At 44.1% G+C, this 21954-nt stretch overlaps 1 protein-coding gene across 1 annotated transcript in view; it reads right to left on the bottom strand.

The window, feature by feature from the left end:
* Positions 1 to 21954, bottom strand: part of LOC147722214 (rho GTPase-activating protein 6-like) — a 787911-nt gene that overhangs the window by 84419 nt on the left and 681538 nt on the right. Inside the window, exon 11 of the mRNA XM_086964682.1 lies at positions 5204 to 5301. Coding sequence (XP_086820808.1) covers positions 5204 to 5301 — 98 coding nt within the window. The remainder of the gene's footprint in view (positions 1 to 5203; positions 5302 to 21954) is intronic.

Below are 21954 nucleotides of genomic sequence, written 5' to 3'. Positions count from 1 at the left end.
GTGACTTTAAGAAAAAAGGAGTTAACTCTGATTTGCTTTAAAAATAAAAAATTATATTGCTTGGGATATGCTTGGAATTGAGAACAGTCAACCACACCTGCTGCACTTAATATGAGGCGAGTCTGCTGTTTAGAGAAAGTCTTCTGTCCTACTTGTAGGCAGAGACTGCTGGAAACATGGTTACTGTGGAAACAGAGCTAAGAAGTTTGGGGAGTGGGAACAAAAGATACTGCAGAGTGAAACTGAAAAGCAGACTAGCGAACACAAATTGCTCAGTGTATGTCCATGTATGTCGTGATTGACAATATTTTACAAAATAAAACATAGGTGAAAAGCATAAAGAGTAGATTGTTGAATACTTCTAGGGGCATCTGCAGATCCTCCCCAGATTCACAAGGAGCCTGCACTGAGGACCACAGTGAATCAGTGAAAACCCTACCAAATTGGGCTTTGCTACAGGAAACATGGAAAGGGTTAGAAAATAGAGACCATTTAGAAGTGTTGTAACAAAAAAAAGATGAAAGGAAGTCTGTAATTTGCTAAGTACAGGAGTATGAGTGAGAGCACAGTGAGAAGAGTATTCATTATTGGTACTTTTGTATTGAGTGGAAGAGGATTGCCATATTTCTACTTGAGATTTGCAGTGGAATACAGATGCTAACAGATATTAAAATAAAAGGTGGACAGCGGCAAATAGATTTTACTGGTCTAGTAATTAGGCTGTATTATAATAAAAAGTATATTAAAAAGAAATCATATGAGTGTATATAAGCTGATAGGAAATGTGTAGCTTCTGGACACTACAGTAAAAGGCAAAATAGAAAGGGGTTAGATGAGAACATTATCTAAAAAATAGTGAGCAGCAAAGGAGGAAGATGAATTGCTATACTGAAAATAGTTATTTTATTAAGCCAGTAAGAATGAATGAAGGTGTTTGAAATTAGATGTTAGTGGTCACTTACAGTATGTAATTTAATAATATATAATTTGCACCCACTCACACAGCCAGGTAGGTACTTACAAACCCAGTTACACTCCCACAAAAGCACCCACCACTCATATAGCCAGACAGTGACGGACATACTCAGTCATACACCCATTAAAGCCATTCACACACCCATTTACTCACCTATATTTCCACTTGCATAGTCATTCACTAACCCATACAGGAACTGTTATACCCACTCACAGATGTATACAGCCATTCATGTACCCGGGCCTCAGAAAATCAGTTACACATGCACTTACACACCCATACACCCAGTTACCCACACATACAGTCACTCACATACCTATTTACAAAACCATTCAGCCACTCACTCACCCAGTCAGACAGCGACACATGCATTTAAACATCCACTCATACACCCACACAGCACTTATGTGTCCAACACTAACAAAGCCACTTCCACACACAGCTGCACACCTAAACATCCACTAACACAGCCAGTTACCAATCCACACAGCCCTTTACATACCAATTTAGACACCAATCCAGTCACTACCATACACAGTTACAAACCAACACAGCTAGGGACACACCCACAGAGGCACTGATAAACTCACTCACATATCCACTCAACGTCTCAAATAACCAGTCACCCACCCGTGCAGCCCCTCTTGACCTATTTATACACCCATACTCAGTTGCACGGCCTCTGACACACAGACATAACCAACTTCTGGAGCTACTCACTTGTTTATAGTATGTAATATAATAGTATGACATGTTAAGGTAAATGTATTCTATATTTGCTTTTCAGATCCCTAGTTGTGTTTAAAGAGGAACATAAGATGGAACAGTGAGATGAAGACAACATTAATAATTGTGATTGTTAACAGCATTCATAACCTAGGCAAAAGATGAAATTGTTAATGCAACTGGCATATGGTGTTTGCCACAATGAGTAGCCATGTCTTGCAGTGTTGGTGAACAGTGGGGATGGGAATCATCTGGTTAGGTGGTAAGAGTCCGACAGATGGACCAGCTGCTCAGGATGATGCATTACCTTCCCTCTCTACCATCATACTGTGATCCCTCCTTGTATGTTTGAGTTTCCAGGTGTTTTCAAATAGAGAATATGCCTAGTGAATACTTCTTGCTCATACTTCTTGACAAATTTGACTGCATATATTGCATTGGACAATTTTCTGACCAATTTTCTTTTCATTTCCAATGTAGGTGGGTGGAGACTTACTGTATCCAATGAGAAGTTCAGGTTTGGGTGTGTTCCTGGAATCATGATGGATTCATGGTGGTATTGCGGTATTGTTGTATTGCATTTATAAAAAAGATTAACCTTACGCTGATTTGTTAATTATTACTTCTAAAATGTACATTAAGAATAAATGTGTGAATAAAATAAGTCTATCCACTTGTAGAAATGTGTATTACTGCATTGTGTTATAGGTTAAATTGTAGTACAATTTATATCATTTTACAAAACACTGAAATTGACTAAAAAACAAACGTTATAGGGACAGGCTCACCTCCCTCCCCCAAAAAAATCATAGCAATTATAATTTTAAATTTCAAACTAATTAAATGTACTTAACTGTATTCCCTACAGGGTCTTTTGTAATTTCCTGCCTTCACTGTTTGCAATTGGAGTGTGTTGCAGTACCGGTGTTTGACTATGTTTGGTGCTTAACGTACTCCAAGGCTGGGTTGGAGTGAATTGCATTTTGTAGTATGTAAGTTGTGCTACTGTGGTACTACGTTATCTCATATAAAATTCAGTTTGTAAATTGGGCCCACTGTTTTAATTTTCTACTAACTCATTTAATCTTTGTAATTGCTTGTGAAACTGGACTATAGATTCAAGACTTTAGAAATTTCCTGAACAATTAGAGGCATTGTGCCTCACTTGTAGAAAGCAAATGATGATTGTAGTTTACATAACTTTATGATTCAGGTAGAAAAATCTTATATAGGCATGGTTGAGGATTTATCAATCATCTGTGAATGGTGTAATTACACTATCTCCAAAAGGATTGAGCATTTCCTAAGTATAGATACTGTGAAATAATTAATGCGTGTGATCCTTCTGGGCAAAATGTAATTCTCTTTGCCGCATCTGTTAATATACAGTAGAAAAGTGCAGGACGTATTGAAAACAGAAACAGTTTGAAGTTCCTCCACATCATGAAAGTGTGGAGAAGTGTGGCTCAGGGGTTAGAGGCGGCAGACCCGGAATCTGAGATCAGCCTTGGACCAGGGTTCAATTCCCCGCCTCGGCGGGTCTTGGGCTCAAAAATTCCACGGACTCGTTAATTCTCGCTCCGGTGCCTTCTCAACTCACGGGTTCACACTCTGTGACTCTGGGCAATAGCTTGCTTAATCTCCACAACGGCCCCTCGCGGCGGGATGCCTGGCTTTCACCTTGTGGATACCCTGCCGGGGGTTATCTCACAGGGGAATACCAGGACAGGTTCCCTAAGCAAGCGCCGGGAAACCCACTGCGGGTAGCTGTGCGCTATATAAGCTCAACTACATTTACATTTACATGAAGCCATATGTATGTATTATTTATAAAAAATATTTTTAAATAAATAAATGGTCTTAGAAGTAGGGGGTTGTTAAGATGTGCTGGTGAGAAGGATAGGAAAAGCAGACAAATATGTAAACTACTTTTTGCCAGCAACTGAGAATTAGAAACAATCAAGACACTGGCATTGAAATCTTTAAACAAGCTCGGTAAAAATCCATAAAATTTGAACTAAGAACTTAGAAGGAACTCCATCTCAAAATGACTATTTATGATGAGAAAATAATTTTTGAAAAAGTGATGTTAGAAGTCAAGAAAGGCAGTGGTGTAACATCCAGCATTAGGAGATACTCTTTTAAAGGATTTCATAGTGAAGGTTTACTAAATATAGGCTTTGCTAAGGAATAAAACAAATATTTAAACTAAAGGGCAGCTCTACCCACAAAAAAATGTTTTTGAAAAGGAATAGAATACTGTTTTGAAAGGGTGGATCAGAATGGTTCACATTCACATGTAGGGATTGAGGTCGAGCACTATGGAACAAAATGATAGTAAAAATCACTACACAACTACAAACCACTTCAATACAGGTAAAGAATACCTTTGCATGAGTCAAGATAACAAACATTGAAAATGACAGCAAAACCTACTGTAACATGTGCTCCTTCATTATTGTACCATGCTTAGTGAGCTATGCTAGTTTCAGATGAACTTATTAGTGTATCACCTCTTTAATTTTGATATTATCTTATTTATTCTTTAGAATGATGGGGAGACGATTACTGTCTAAAAGAATCAAGGTTACAAAAATACAAGTGCAATATGTCTTAACATGTGTTTCCATTTCTCGTTTCAGTACCTCAGACCATGTGAACATGCTGCAAAAAAGATTAATAGAAGAGCTTTTTGAGAAGACAGTTAGGCTTTGGTTACAGGTTCAATTTAAAAGTGATTAACCCAGAGGAGAAAAAATTGGCTACATTTCCTTCACTATACTATTACTATGGTGGAGAAAATTCCGTCAGTGGATTCTTTTGATACAGCATTCCGTGACAAGTTTGAGGATTTCAACTGCTACTGAAATTCCTTAGAAGTCTTCATCCAATTTCAGGGATTTGTGTTTTTGGGAAGTGGAGTGATTAAGACAATCCACAACTTTCACTGCCCCCTCAAAATTGAAAATGTAATGAAAGTAAATTTAATTGTTTGGATCTACATGGATTTGAAGACTAATGGTTCAAGTGAAATATTGGAATGACGAACCCTACTTTGAAACATTTTCATTATAAAACTACATTGCCAAGTATTCAGTAACATACCATGTACAGAATGAATATCTACATCTCAAACACTAATTTTAACTCTAAAGTAAATCCCTATCATTAATACGCTTTAATTTTAACACTTAATATTAGCTTCCCTTTTGTCCACTAATGCCCTAATGCTAAGGTTCAGCCTAATACTAATTCTAGAACTTGCACCTCCACTATAGCTAAACTCCATTGCAAAATTCTCATCTATTACATCATTGATTTTATAAATCACCTATCTCAGGCACAAACGTTAACTGCAGAACACATCTTTCATTTTTAATATATGTTGTGTACTCCAGGATGTATTTATATTTTATTATTGCAATTTGCATAGATACAGCATGTGTAGCATGTGGGTATCTACAAGCTACTCCATCCCATTGCACTCATGACAAAACTTACAAGGGGCTTTTAAACTTCCTCCGTAGGAGGTAATCAATTATATCAGGATCCGTCTGCAGCAGGCGCATGAGGACTTCGTTCTGCAACTCTGGAGACACCTAAAACAAAACATATGACATTTGGTTCAATTGCTGCATACCATCCATGCCGTTTATTTTAAAATACTATCTTTAACTGGTGGTTTCTGAAATTTTTTAATTGTCTATTTAATCAACAAGACATTCTTATTTATATGATTGACTTGGTAGATTCTATGAGCCATAGATTTCCTCAACTAGGCTTATACTCACTCACTCCACAGTGATTGATTCAATCTTAAAATTGCTTAACTGAAAATCTAATAATACATATTGAGGTCCAGTCATATGAAAATGTTTACTAATTCTAAGATAAGATCATTAACAGTTTAGGTGCATATGTCGGCCACTGGCCAGACACTCTTTCTGCCCCTCTCAAGATGCCAGGGTACATTAAAATAAATATAGGTGTGGGGGCTGCGCTCTATGGACATGGCCATGCCCTGCTAAACATATGGTGACAGTCTTTCTTCCCCTCCCGAAGGCAAATGGGTTGTTTACCCCCAATCTGTCCCTCTGGGGGGAATGGGGCAGAAAGTCCACTAGACACCTTGAGAAAAGGACTGCCCACCATGGGCATGGCTGTGCCTCACCACAAAAGGGCACATACTTTCTGCCCCTGCCAGGGGCAGATTGGGGCAATTACCCCAAATTGCCCCCGAAGAGGCAGAAAGCCCACTAGAAACAGGAGATTACATGTATGCAGCCTTATTGTGGGGCAGGTGGAGGAACTCCACCCACCCGCCCCCTCCCCCGGGCATGGGCCAATGTTCTTCCCCAGTTTTGTCCCAATTGTGGAGATTGCATCAAATATGATCCTGGGGGTAGAAAGTCCAAAGTAGTGCAGCTGTTGCATTCTTGCATTGACCAAACCCCCACCCTCAGAAAAGAAACAAACCAGTCTTTTTCCCCCTGGAAAAGACAGGAGGTTTGCTCCAATTTGGCCCTAAGGGGGCAGATAGCCCACTGTATGGCAGTAACATTTTTTAAATGAAATAATGCAGTGGTTCTGGCCCACCCTAACATCTGCCCCGGGGAACATCCATTACTACGTGGTCTTTACACCACACTACAATTACAACGCAGCTTTAACAACCCAAGTCGTTACCACGACTTGCGCTGGAGGGCACTCTAGGCTAAGGAATAGTAGATTTATTATTCCAACACCTTCCCTACTGTACATAGGCTGGTGTTGGAATAGTAAATCTTACTATTTCTAAGTCCAGCACCCTACAGCACAAGTCGTGGTAACGACTTGTGTTGTAAAACCAGCGTTGTAATGGTAGTGCGGTGTAAAGACCACGTAGTAACTTCATACATCCTCTGCCCCGCACTCATCCCTAAAGCTGTTAAAGTATTTATGCTTCCTTGTACACTAAGAAATCCCGTTCCAATGGCAAATGAGAAGACATTTGATTCAATTGAGTGTTGTTTTTACATATGGTTTTTAACCAAGAAAAGGCGGGGACTGAGAGCTGGGTTGTGAGGTCCTGCACATAAGCTCCCAAATGAGACAAGTAGTTAAAGATATGCAGTTCCTATGTGACAGGGGGGGTTTTGGAGGGGAAGGGAAGGAGTGAAGGGGAAAGACAGGTCTTTCTTCGTGCTGCCCTCACACACCCCGAGAGGTGTCATGCTTCATCATAGGGCGGGTGCCCCTCGTCATATTTTTTTTGCATATACATTATAGTGCCATGTTTAGAAGATTGATAAATGGATCCACTGGTGAGGAATGCGTTAATTATTCTGGTGATATGTAGCAGATGTGGGAGGCCCAGACTTACAACTTTCACATAGCAGGTGTCCCAAAATGGGCCTCGGACGAAAAACAGGTAGTGTGGCCTTTGGACGAAAAACAGGGAGTTACCATCTCTTTGAAGGTGTAGAATAGAACTTTGGTTTAACGTTAAGCATCATCGATGCAAGAATGGGAACATTTATCTTTGTTTAAATGCATACTAGGTTAAAAACTGTTGTGTGTAGTCTACACGTTGTCTGATAGAAACTGAGCTTTGTTTTGATCTATAATATTTTCTGAGCCCTGCCTTTGCATATCAAATACAGGAAGTGTACAGTGAACCACTTACTAGAATGGGTTAAGGCCATCTTCCTTGTGGGACAAGAAAACCAATGTCAAGAACAATGCTAACTTTTTTTTTTTTTTTTTGTAAATATTTTATAAAGCGCTTGGTTACACCAGCAGGTGTGTCCCCGCGCTAGTTTCTGCTGTTGTTTCCATTAGTGTTTGATTCCGATTGTGAAGAGAGGACCTATTTGGAGCACTGAGGTTTGGGGAACAGGATTGTTTTAAGCTCTCTACAGAATATAAGCTCCGAGTTTTCCAAGCGCAGCCTTTCTGGCAGCTTGTTCCATAACCTCGCAGTCAAGGCTCTAAAGGATTTTCTACCCATTCTTGCTCTTTTTACCTTCGGGACCTGTACCTGCCCCGTGCCACAGGATCTTAACTGGCGGATTGGCTCATACCGCTTAAGATAGTTATGCAGGTACCCAGGGCCTCTCCCATGGAGGATCCGATGTCCTATACAGAGGGCCTTAAACATCACCCGTTCCCTAATAGGGAGCCAGTGAAGTGTTCTCAGAGCTTTTTGTGATGATGCCATTCTGGGTAGTTGAAGAATCAGGCGGGCCGCCGTATTTTGTATACGTTGCAGTCTAGAAACACATTTTTTGCTGGCCCCTAGATATAGTACATTTCCGTAGTCCAGCCTGGATGTTATCAGGGCATGGACTAGGGTCTGGCATACCGGAATGGGCATAGGGTCCAGTGTTTTACTAAGGACCTGTAGTGTACCAAAACAAGTGCCTGCCACTTGTTTGGTCTGGTGGTTGAAGGATAAGTTTTTATCCAACCAAACTCCTAGGTTTTTCACTAGATTGCTGGGTGTGGGCAGTTCACCCAGCTCGTCCGGCCACCACGCTGAGGTCCACACTGATGGAGATTTGCCTACGATCAGTACCTCTGTCATAATTTCCGTTAAGACGGAGGCAGTTGTCCGCCATCCACTTTGCCAGTTCCTGCATGCAGCTCATGAAATTTGCCGCACATTGCTCTTCTGGTTGCGTCATCGTCACAATCAGTTGCGTGTCGTCTGCATACGACACTGTCTCAACCCCAAATTTGTCTGTGATCACTCCAACAGGGGCCACATACAAATTAAATAAAGTGGAGCTGAGACTGGAGCCTTGTGGGACTCCCTGCTTGAGTTTTATTTCATTGGACCTGAACTGTCCTTGTGCGACCTGGAAACTGCGGCCTGTAAGGAATGATTCCAACCACTCCCATGCTTTGCCTCTCACTCCTCCCTTTTTAAGACACTGCAGCAGTGTGTGATGCGCTACAGTGTCGAAAGCGGCACTAAGATCCAAAAGGATCAGTGCCGCTGTCTGGCCTTCATCCGCATATCTCCGTAGGGCTTCCGTTGAGGACAGCAGGGCAGACTCCGTAGAGTGTAGAGACTTGTCCTGATGCAAATGAGAGAGCAAGTAGGTGACTGATGTATGGCTCCAGAGTGGTTAAGCTGCCATATAGTTTTTTTTGGGGGGCTGGGTCATTCAGTGATCCTGATTTAATGCTGCCTGCTATATGGCATATTATTTCCCGTGAGGGCACTAGAAATGCTGAGAGGCAGTTGCTGTTCTGTGTAGTTAGGGGAAGTTTCCACCCTCTCATCGCCTACTCTAGCTGCCTCCGGAAAAGCCGCATAGATTTTGTCTACTTTACTGGCAAAGAACTCTGCTACTTGATTACAGGCTCTAACTGATCCTCTTATCGGGGCGGTCAGTGGGGCGAGATCAGATAGTTCCCTATATACTAGGAACATTTCCTTCATGGAGTTGTTCGCATTCTTAATTCTGGTGCAAAAGTAGGTTCTCTGGATCAGGGCACGATAGTCTTTTAAGCCTTTCTTATATTTGGCTCTGTCTCCGAATAGAACCTCCGCTATTTTCTCTCTAAATTTTTACATGTGGCTTTTTGTCCTCATAGTTCAGTATTGAACCAGGGGGAAGATTTGGATTTCCTTACTGGCGCATTCCGAGTCCATGGCGCTGTGTGATCTAGCGCCTTTTGGATTCGTAGGTCTAGTGTTTCGCAGGCAGATTCAATTTCCTCGCCCTCGAGAGGGCCTCCGGATTCTATTATTTTGTTAAATTCCTCTGGGCAAAACTTAGCCCATTTCCTGCGTTTATTAGAAATGGTTGTCCTATTCTGAAGTCCAATATCCGGGACCGCTACCCGAAATGAGACTAAAAAATGGTCAGACCAAATCACAGGAGTTGGGGGTGCTACGGTCAAAGTATCCCAATTAGCGTAGATAGGGTCCAAAAGATGAGCCTGGCAATGAGTGGGCATTTCTGATTTTAACAGCATCTGTATGGCTGCTAGCTCCTGTCTGATTTCCTGAGCTTCAGTGTTCAGGGGGTCGTCAAAGTGGTAGTTTAAGTCCCCTAGGAGGAGGAGTCTCTCATGTGTGAGGGCAGAGAGCGTGAGAGTGTCCATCTTTCTTCCAGGGTTGGATTTCAAATCTACATCGGGAACATCCCTTAATACGGAGGTATGACCTAGTTGTACATCGTTCACATTCTTCTATGAGGTACAGATTTGAGAGACTCAGTGGCGTCACTAGGGTTGGTGTCACCCGATGCGGGTAACTCATGGTGCACCCCCTCACGACTTACCGCATGGACCTCCGCCGCTTCGAGTCCGCCAGTGGACACAGATGGCAAATAACGGGACCATACAGAATCGTAAAGTTTGTAAATTGGTTGTGCCTCCTGGGATATGAAGTGACCTTCAGTACCAATTCAGACTCTCCCCCCACGCCCTGCATTTAACCAAACCACCAGAGGAGAATGGCGACTCGTTCTGCCCTTTTTATTGTTTTCTAGTGGTGACATCTGAGGCTGGTATTGATAGTTACTTAACCAGCCCTACATTCCTACATACAGAATTTGCTTATTCGTCAATATATTGTGCCATCCAAAATTCACAAGTTTATTATATGATCAGCATTTTACAAAAGAAGCAATTAAATAGCAATAGAATAAAACACTTGTTTCCTATCACTTTTATGAAATGTGTAAGTAAAAAAGACTCGGTGTCAAGAACAGTAGATGCCCGTCCTCTTTCATAGCAACCAAGCTTATGTGACATTTTGATAATTTCATTATAATTATGAGTCACCCAGGCAGGCGTTTGCAGTAGTTTCAAGATTGTTTGCAGCAGTTTTAAGATTGTTTGCAGCAGTTTTAAAATCTTTACTTAGAGTTTATCATTGCTCACATTGGTCTAATTTTTGATATTTATATGTTTCCCTAGTGTTTATTGCTTGATTTTTTGCTCATAAGAAAGTGTCACTCATAATCTTTGAAATGTCACTCATAATTATCCTGAAATTATGAAAATGTCATGTCACACATAGCAATCTGAAACCTTGGCAGCTATGGGTGTAGACTGACAATGTATTTCCTGTGATATTCCCCGGGTTAAAAAAAATAACCTTGGGTGGGCAGAGTACACTGGGCCCGGGTATAAAGAGAGTTTCTGGCTCTGACTGTCCTCGGTCGGACGGGGTGGGGCCTGGCCTCGGGGGCAGTCACGTCTTACCTGGATTCTGAAGATGAGTGCTGGCACGCGCCCAGGAGAAGTAGAAAGACAGACACAGCAACACACATAAAAAATGTAGCGAACACCAGCTCTGATTGAAATAAATCATGATTAAATTGCTCCTTGACACGACTCTTTAAAGCTCTCATTATTTATAGCACTGTGACTGTCTGTCTTCTTAGGCCGGCATTGGGGACTGTCTGGGAGTAATGCGATTGCGATCTGATTGTGTGCCACTGCACAGTGCCATATTTCTAACTTCATTCATATTTAATTTATAAATGATATTTCTCTCTGACCTCGGCCATCGGCCAAGAAGTCAGTCCCAAATTTGAAGGGGACACGACGGCGCTCGCGATATCAAAGAAGGTAAATGTAAATGTAAATGTGGCGTATTTGTATAGCGCGAACAGTGACCCGGAGGCATCCCGGCGCTTGTACTCTTACCACAAGGGAACCCCTCCTGGCTTTTCCTTGTGGGGTGTCCACTCCTGGGCATCCCATGGTGAAACCAGGCATCCCTTGTGCATCGGGGGCCTTTGTGGAGACTAAGCAAGCTATTGCCCAGAGTTGCAGCGTGGGACCCAAGCTTAGACTCGGCACTGAGGCGAGAATATCCGGTCAGTGGAATTTAAGCCCGAAAGCCGCTGAGGCGGGAATCAAACCCTGGTCCCTGGCCAGCGTTCTGCATCAAGGTCTGCCGCTCTAAGCATTGACCCACACTCCTCCACATTAATTCTTCATTCTAGCAGCCAGCACGCACTAACCTGCATGGGCGTCCGCAGGGGGGGGGGGCAAGGAGGGGTGCTTACCCCCCCTGGAGCGACCCTCCTTGCCCCCCCTGCAGATGCCCATGAAAACCGTGACTTCAAGACGGGGTTCTCACTCTCTTTCCTCTCCTTTCTCTCATTTGCTTCCCTGTGAAATGGATCCAAAAAACAAAGACGCTTTTGCTGGAAATGTCGTATTTTTCTGACATTTTAATTCCAAAGTGCAGCATTGGGAATAAAAGGCTAAAAATATGAAAAATAGATAAATAACTAAATAAAGTAAGACAGAGTGGTAGCAAACTGGCCAAACTGATTTTATTCAAGCTGAAACACATTAGTGCCACCTTTACAGAGTTTGCCAGTGAAGCGCTATCTTTGTTTTCTTGTCTTTGTTTTTCCTGGACTTGGAACTATTGCACCAATCCTGGAGGTACCAAAATGTGTGGATTGGAAAACAAAATGTGTGCTGCGGCTCTGCGTCCAGGGATGTGGTATTTTTACCATACTGCTTACGCTTTGTAAGGATATAAGCAATGGCTATTGAAATGGGTCCATTCAGGGCCCTGTTGTCGTGTCCTTAACTTTTCAGGCAAAAGCACTCACTGATTTCTGAATAGAGAGTGTAAAAGCATTAAGGTAACCATGTTGTTCCTGCTTACATTTCCCATGGTTTGCTAAATTTTGCATTCCCTATAAGTGTTTGCTTCTTCCAGGATGTTGTTCCTTTTTTTTTGTAGGCCGCATATTGCTCTTGTCTAGTGCGTAATTTAAAATGCGAATCCAGGTGTTTATAGCGGGCAACAACTGCGTTGTAGTTGAAAACAGTGGGAGTTTTTCTCAGTGGGGCAGTACGGTGTTCAGTAGGGGAGAGGATGTGGCACTATGGTCAGAGCTGCTGAATTTGGAACTGGGAACCAGGTTCAGCCTTAATAACCAGCCCACCAGACCACTCTCCTGCGAGAGCACAATCACATGCTAGACCTTAGAAGGCTTCGCAACACCTTAGAAGTCCTGGTGTCTTCGCACCAGCAGGTGGACCCTAGCATGACAAGTGTTGGTTAACCTTCAAGGCTTGTCCACCACTATCCATACTGAAGTTCACCTCCAGTCTTGCGGGCAGGCCTATAAAGCAGCACACCCTAGAACAACAGTCACTGAGGTCGCAGTACCCTTGAGAAGGGCCAGCTCTAGGGCGGTGCAACCAGTGTGACCGCACTGGGTGCTGACTTTAGGTAAAGGCATCATGTTTGCAAGTATATTATGGTTTTAAAAACGCTTGCTGCCTTCTTCCTGGCTTCCAGCAATTTATCGGCAAAAATAAAAATGTCATGATGACTCTGGTGATTAATGTTCTTCCTAGAGAGAGATCAGAATTTTGCCTAGTGGAAGTTTTGACTCATGGAAAGGTAGCTCAGAGGGTTAATGTACCGGCTGCAAAGAACATGCGCCATGCAGATCACAAAGTACACATAATGTAAATAGGTCAGTGGGCTACTGCTTTTGTCAGAGATCCTTTCGTTACTGGCAGTTTATAAGTTAAAATCTAGAACAGTGAGCTATTAACTGTCATCTAAGAGCTGCATACCAACTGCAAGGTACAAATTCGAGCGTTATGTCCCCCCGCCCCCCAGTCTTTGATAATCCTAATGTCCCAAAAAGTGTTCTTTTGGACAGAAATCAATTCTGATTATTAAGGAGAACCCCCAACCATGGTTTTACGTTTTAAGTTCCGGGTATTGTGTTTCTCCAGACCAATCACTATAAAACTATATGGGCTACTAGTATGGTTGTCATGTGACTCCTACACCCTGTCCTTAATCTTATGTAACATTTTCTATACAGTGATTTACACACATATTGATTGTCTCTGTGTAATGTGTGTAATGTAAAGTACTCTGACACCCTACAATGGTATGAGTGGTGCTGTAAATCAAATTAAATCTGAGAGAAAATGGTTATGGAGACTTGGGGGGCACAGTTAAAGGGTGGTAGTGAGGGAATCCATGGCGTAGAGGTGGTCATTGGGGGGCACTAACAAACATTAATGCACAGGACACCACCAGTGCTATGGCTGGCCCTGCCCTTGAGGCCAGTCTGCCTCACCCAAAGGTACCTCCAATGGCCTTGTTTCAGCAGCAGTAGCTGCAATTCACCAGGGATTGGCAATGCAGGATTTGCACACGCCAAACTAAGGGGCATATTACCAACAACTAGCGATAATTTTTGTCTCTAACTTGTTTAGAGACAAAAATTATCGCCGCACATCGGCGATTTTTATCGCAGATAAACCTGGCTATTAACAAGGTTTATCGCAAATGCGATAAAAACACGGCCGAAATGCATGAATATCGCTGAAAAGTCAGCGATATTCATGCATTATCGAGCAAATGCTCTTAGCCATGTTATCCACCTCCCATTGGATAACATGGCTAAGAACTGCTCAGGGCAGGTGTTAGCTTTTGGAGATATTCGCGCTTAGCGCGAATATCTCCAAAAGTTGGTAATAGGAGATAGCGATGTTAGGGACTGTTTCCAGTCGCTAACATCTTGGCACGCCCACTTTGCATGTCATTAGTGATAAATATCACTGACATGCAAAGCAAGGCCCAAGATGGTCGCTATCTCCTATTAGCTGTCACTAACTGGTGTTAGCGACAGCTTGGTAATAGGGAGATAATTTTATCTCCGCTTTCTTGGCTTTTAAAGCCAAAAAAGCGGAGATAAACCCCCTTGATAATATGCCCCTAAGTTTGCAAACTTCACAGTCTCCCTGCTTCATTCACAAGCACTTTTAACATGTGCTGCCTGCTGTGGGGCCACTGGAATTAAGTATGCAACAAAGGATAGCAACATTATGCCGTAGTGGTGACTAAATTATGCATTAAAAAAAGGCTGCAGCTGAATGCAGTATATTTTCAGATATTTTATTATTTTGACGTGTGTACACATGCTAACAGTCTCTGGAAATATTTTGCCTTATTAGTACCAGTGTGACATGCAAATGCAGCAGTGAGATAGGTAACCAGTCAACCTTTACAATAGGCCATCCACTCCGCAGCAACACAAGTCACATTTTATATTAACTTTTAATATGTTTGAGCTACAAACAATTTATTAGTTTAAATGGTCAGATCATGCATTATGAGGCAAATATGGCAGAGCCATAATTTTTGAGAAAACATTTGCAAACTAGGATATTTTGCCATTCATGTTTGACCTGCTGTTGTTGAAAAAGGGTGAAGTGCTGATGACAGAAACCCCATGGCTCGGAGACAAATGGCTTGTGTTTCCACATTTTATCGTATTTGGTACATTCTGTGACTAGAAGCATATCCCACTTTCTGAATATATTTTAATGTCAATAACTCATTATAACCTTAAATAATCATGTGTATCCATTGGTTGATTAAGTTGTGCAGTGAAATGCCAAAAAAATACAAATAATTGTGATGTCTGCGCATTCTAGCCACACCTCTGGATCCACCCACAGATCCAAACCGTGGGTTATTCCTGCCCTCTGATTCTCCACCCACTGTTCCCCTACTTTCCCCCCCCCCACTTCAACCACTGTGTAAGACCCAGCATCCCTGGACCTGTGATGTGGCGCAGCTGCGGGCGCCGCATGTGCCACACAATTACGGTGCCGGGCTTCCGTATAAGGGAGCTGGCCATTATTGTATCCCTAAACGTGCGCACAATGTCAGTTTGACATTGACGACACATAGAGGGTCTCTAAGTTTCTTTTCAAAAACATAGCTAACATTTGGACCTATACATTTTATTTTGTATAAATTAATTGAATGTGTGTAAAATGTAGCAATGCCCGGGGAATTCTAGTAAAGGGAGCACCCACTGTCAAATCACTAGCGTGTGTGATTGCTGCATTATTTATTACTAACTTTGACGTTGTGCTTTAACTTTGGATAAAAGTTATCATGAATTCTAGCACCAAAAAGTAAATATTGGTAAATATGTGTGCTACAAATAATCCCTAACATACACTGTGCATACAGTATATTTAATCTGGTGCTTTAATCATAGGCTGTTTTAAAGTATTCTGATAAAAATCGAATCGTGCTGAAGACAGCCTTGATTGGTGTTGGATCGAGGACCAAGAAGTCTGCACACCTAGCAGACAGAGATAAAGCACCTTGTCATAAGGTTTAGCGTTTTCACTACAGGTGGTGTTTGTTGGCCCGTGGCAGGGTCAGTCACATGTCCTGGATTCCTGGCATTTAATTGAGTCTATCCTAGTTCTGCACCCCAGTGTTTCGTGTGCCCCACCTGGCACACATCATGTCGGAGGATGGTGATGACGTTAACATTTTGCCCCCCCCCCCTGGAAAAATGTCTGCGGACGCCCATGCTACCCTGCGCTGCCGTCTCGTCTCCTCCCACAGACGTGGTGCTGGCGCGCGACCGCCGCAACGCGTCAGAGGAGCACAGCACGTGGGGCTGTCCCAGGGCCGTCATTGGTAGCTCTAAAGATTGACGGCCCTGGGACCCACAAACTAGGTACGCCACTGGAGAGACTTTAGGTGCATCAGTTAATTTCTGATCCGATTCCAAATGAAGAAATTAACGAATTCATGATATGATAAGACCACAGTGGCTTACAGATGCTCCGAAAATGGTATGGTAGAGAGGCATAAGCCTGAACATTGACCTTCAGTGTGGGTGGGAATAGTGAGTTTTTGGGAGAAGTCAAATGTATCTGTCTCTGCTTGACAGTCGGAATGTGATGTGTCATCGACCCAGATATTTAGGTCTTCGACTATACAGACACAATTGGAAATGGACAGAATGTGTAGGGCAAAATCAAGGAGGTCAAAGGAAAAGGTTGTGAGGCATTTTTGAGGGCATGGTAGATCACTGCAATTGTTAAGGAAGAGATTATGTTTTGACCATTCTGCACACCAGGTACTCAAGCGACATGAGAGACTGGTGATCTCTTTAAAGGAGATTGAATTATGGTGAATCAGGGCCATGCTGCCACTACTGCCCTTCTTCCTTTTTTATTAGTCGTAGTAAGGAAGATGCTGTTCATGTCAGGCAGAGAGAAGTCACTGTCCGAGGTCTAAGTGATGGCTAGTAAATGGGGTGAAAGATCAGACGTGAGGTCATGGATGTCATAAGCATTCTTGATGGCAGATCTTACAATAAGCATTGTTCCTGAGAGGGCATTGAAGGGGTGTGTAGTAGGAAGATTAGGTCAATGGGGTTAGATGAAGGATGAGGAGAAGGGGAACGCTAGAATGTTGGAGACTTAAGTAGAGAGGATGCAGTACTAGGGGTGAGGACAGGAGAAGGAGGTGAGAAGGAGGGAAGGTAGTGGAGGTGACGGGGTCGACATTACCAGAGGAAGAAACCTTTCCTTTAAATATAGAGAATTCTTGAGATACAGGCAGGGACAATAAGGATTCTGCGCAATAACTCAGATTACGTAAACCTGAAATGATCTGTTTTTAGGAGCTATGCAAAGATTTCTTTGACATTCACATGAAGGTGTTTACGACAAGCATGACATTTATCAGATTGAAAACGCAAGGAGGTTCGATGTTGCTATGATAGGGATAAATAAGCTCCCATAAATGAATCCCTGAATACATTCAGTTCAATGTCAATGTAATATAGGATGGCCGAATCATGGGAACGCCGAGAACTCCAAGATGGCGCCCGGCCGGGCGCCTGACAACTCAATACTCAGCAGTCTAGCCTTACAGGAAGGCAGAGGAGAGAACGACGGTTATCCCAGGTGGAGAGAATCGGGGCAATCAGGAGGAGCGCGCGGAGCAGCGGCGAGGGAGCTCGAGGGACAGAGAAAGTCAGAACAGGAGTCCGGGGGACCAGAGACAGGAGAAGAGGAGAAAAGAACCCCAAAGTACAACGCGCTAGTATCCGGTAGTTCCCTGAAGGCACAGGATGCCAAGATACCGAATGCTACGGTCACCAGGGACCGTAGCCCCAGGCGAGTGACGGGGAAGGAAGGGTGGAAACAGAGGTTGGAGGAGAAGGGTTGGTGGGGGTTTTGGCGCAAATAAGAGCATGTAATGATTCCCACCCTCCTTGTTACCTTTACCTGTTCTACCCACTACCTTCCTTACCTTACTTTGTTGTGGTGATCTTAGAACACTGGTGAAAGGGGAGCACCTTAGAGCCTGTAAGTAATTCGGACAGATAAGTGACTGTAGTGTCCTTTCTTTTCTCGGTTTGCCTTGCCTCTAGGGAAGTACAGCCTGGGTTGCAGTGTGGAAGCAGCATAACCGGAGGACAAAGCTCATCCTGAAAGACTGTGCCCTAAGAGGATTCTACTGGATTAAGTAGTTTGTTCTTCGTTGTGAACATATGATACACTCCAACTATCTGCTCTGAAATAAATAAAAATAACTGACTATTTTTGGAGAACCGTGTCTCAATGCAAAGGCCATAAGCCAATTCCCTCTCTATCTCGCTTTGGTTAAAGTAAAAACCATCACAGTCAAACACCTACATTATTTCTGAACCTTAAGGGGAACATTACAAAACACGACTGTTGGGCTCCTTGAGTATGGGGAACATCAGTCGTCTCAGAATTTCTGCTCAACTTCAGGCATCATTCAGCCAGAGAATTATGTCTCATTTCATATGGCTTCCTGTAATGCCCTGTGCTATATTGTTCAGTTAAAAGTTAACTTTTGTAAGCAGATGCTTTAATTTGCAGTAAAAGGGACACTTTTCTTTGATCCCCTGCACCGATCCAAATCCATTTATCGATATTAGTTCACAGTGGTAGGTGTAATTACAGTTTTGTGACTAAACAGGATCTCATCCAGTATCCCCCTCTGCCATGTAAGTTAACAATGAAATAGTGAGTAAACTTGTTTTTTCTTTCAAGAGAGATTTTCAGCGCATGTCAGTTGTGGGTTAAGTAATTTATCTTACTAAAAGGCAGGTATTACATTTGTGAAGATACCTGTAACATACATGCATTTACTGTTTACTTGATTACACTTTTATTCTTCTGTCTTTTGTTCCTTTTACAGCCAAACTAAACAGACGAATTTCTGTGTTGATACCAGAGTCGTGGTTCAGTGCATGTGGTGGAGCTATGATAATAACCCCCCCGCCCCCCCCGCCCCCTTAAATATCAAAGGCAATATTTGATTACATTTCAGTAACCAGGCCTTTAGCCACTTCAGCCTATGTTCCCTATGGAGTACGCACGCTATAGAGTACCCCAGCCTGCACGCCACACTTTCCTAGGGTGTAGTCTCCATCAAGAAAAATGATTCCCAAAAGTTGTTTTCTTCTTTTTTTTAAAAAAAAATCAGTAGCATACATGGAAGATTTCTTAGTGTGTGCGGTGGAGCAGGATAAGAGAATTCAGCGAGGAGAGGTCCTTTTATTGTAGAAGCAGTGAGACACTCGAGGGGACAGTGTGACATGAGGGCTGTGTCTTTGTTTGCAATGCCATCTGCTCCCCTGATAGAGCGAAGTGCATTGTAATGTTAATGCACCTAAAACCTCTTCAAGCCGCTTGGCTCTTTTAAGTATTGCTAGGCGATACCGGCTTGCGTGAAAGGATTTGGAAAGGTGTCGGGTGCATTCTGTGCCTTACCCGGTCGCTTCTGCCTGCCACTGCTCACCCTCAGCATTAATTAAAAACTGTCTTTGAAACGGTTCCCTACAGGCACCTATATTCACCTCATTAAACTTGCAAGCAAAAATACTGATTAATATTTAAACAATAACTGTATAAACCTTCAAAGTAATATATGCTTCAATTACTTACCGGTAATTGCATTACTCTGAGTCCTACTCCCTCGCTTCCCTTTCTTACAGAATGAGGCATCCCTGCCTCACCAGACACCCGTACCCACGTGATTTGTCACGTGGGGACTATATATAGCCCCCAGCCCCCTCATACCTCCTGTAATACCACACAGATCGAAACCATACCAAAAGGTTGGCCTGGACCATCAGGGAGGGAGGGAGGGATGTAAGTAAGGGAAGCGAGGGAGTAGGACTCAGAGTAATGCAATTACCGGTAAGTAATTGAAGCATTACCTCATCGTCCCTCCCTCGCTTCCCTTCCTTACAGAATGAGATGTACAAAGCCAAACAGGACAACCAAAGAAGGTATGCAAAAAACAGGTTTATTAAAAAACACAGAAGACCAGGGGAAAAACCACTATTCAGGAATCATAGTGGAAAGAACCCTGTGTCCAAACACATCAGCACAGTCAACCTCCTGGCCAATCCTGTAATGAGAGGCAAAGGTCAGCGGGGAAGCCCAGGTGGCAGCCCGGCAGATTTCCGAAATGGAAGCTCCTTGGACCTCTGCACAGGAAGCAGCCATGGAGCGAGTGGAACAACCCTGAACCCCTAAAGGAGAAAGGTGTCCCCCCTCTTTGTATGCCAAAGAAATCAGAGAACGAACCCAACGACTCAAGGAAGGAGTAGAAGGACGCAAACCCCTATTCACAGGACCAAAATTAACAAAAAGGGAATCCGAGAGACGGAAAGGAGCGACCCGCACCAAATAGACCAGGAGAGCCCTCCTAACATCTAAAGAGTGAAGCCGCACCTCAGACTCCGAGGACGGGGAACCAAAAAAGGAAGGAAGAACCAACTCCTGATCCCTGTGGAATTGAGAGTCCACCTTAGGACGAAAGGAAAGAATAGGTCGCAACACGATCCTGTCATCAAAAACCCGAAAAAAAGGGTGTTTGGAAGAAAGAGCACCCAGTTCACTCAGGCGGCGAGCAGATGAAATGGCCACCAAAAAGAAAGTCTTGAAGGACAACAGGCGCAGATCCACAGAAACCAACGGCTCAAAGGGAGATGACATCAAGGCGTCCAAGACCAGAGAAAGATCCCAGGTCGGAAAATGCCGCCGAGGGGTAGGAAGAACGTTACTCAAACCCTTAAAAAGGCGACTGACCAACCCCTCAGAATCCGAGAGATTGCCCCAAGAGCTCCTAAACGCCCTAATCGCAGCCCACTGTAAACGAAGGGAAGACACCTTCAAGCCCAAGGAAGCACCCTCCTGAAGAAACAGCATCACCTCAAACAAAGAAGAGGAAGAGGGGTCCAAACCTTTGACAAGACACCACCGACTGAAAGAACGCCAGTGCCGTAGGTAAGACTTGTTGGTCGTAGCGCGTCTAGCCGCCTGCAGAGTAGAGGTCAAACCAGCCGGAACCCCACGTCGCAGAAGACCTAGGCGTTCAACCTCCAAGCCGCCAAGCGCATCCGGCCCAGAACATCCTGTTGAAACGCCGGGAAGACCAAAGGGGGAGGAGACAGAGGCAGCAACCACTCCACCTCCGACCTCAACTCCACCAGGAGAGGAAACCAGGAGGCACGAGGCCACGCCGGAGCCACCAGAATCACAGAAGCCCCCGAGGACCGGACCCTCAGCAGGAAGCGGAGAAGAAGGGGGAAAGGAGGAAACGCATACAGAAGCCCGCGGGGCCAAGGGCAAGAGAGAGCATCCACCGCCCAGGCCGACCCCTCCCGACAGCGGGAGACAAACCGGGACACCAAGGCATTTCCCACATCCGCAAAGAGGTCCACCACCGGAACCCCCCAACGCAACGTCAGAGCCACAAACAACTCCCGACGAAGGCAGAAATCCACAGACGACGGAATGGCCCTGCTGAGGGCATCCGCCCGGGAATTGGACACCCCCCGAATATGGATCGCCGAGAGAGCCAACAGATGAGACTCCGCCCAAACAAACAACCGCCTCGCCACAAGGGACAGAGAAGAGGACCTCGTCCCCCCCTGCCTGTTGACGTAAGCCATGGCCGTGACGTTGTCCGTTCTGACCAGGACCACGGAACCCAGCAGAAACTGGGAGAAGGCCAACAGAGCCAGACGGACAGCCTCCAACTCCCTCCAGTTCGATGACATCCTGCTCTGAGCGGGAGACCAGAAGCCCCTGGACTGATGAACCCCCAGCCAGGCCCCCCAACCCGAGAGGCTGGCATCGGTCGTCACCACAACCGGAGCCGGAGGAGAGAGAGAGACACCCTTCAGCAAATGATCCCGAACCAGCCACCAACCCAGAGAAGACCTGATCTGAGGGGAAACCGGGATCGGAGAAGAGAGGGGAAGGCAATGGGGAGACCAATGCGCCAGAACATGAGCCAACAGAGTGTGTAAATGAAATCTGGCCCAAGGAACCAGAAACACCGTGGCAGCCATATCCCCCTGGACCTGCAGCCAACGTGCCGCCACCTGCACCGGACCGGACAGCAGAGACAGGATGTGAGACTGAATCTTGACCACCCA

This window comes from Lissotriton vulgaris, chromosome 4_1 (genome assembly GCF_964263255.1).
Source record: "Lissotriton vulgaris chromosome 4_1, aLisVul1.2, whole genome shotgun sequence".
In the NCBI taxonomy this organism is placed as follows: Eukaryota; Metazoa; Chordata; class Amphibia; order Caudata; family Salamandridae; genus Lissotriton; species Lissotriton vulgaris.
This window is presented reverse-complemented; position numbering and strand designations above follow the sequence as displayed.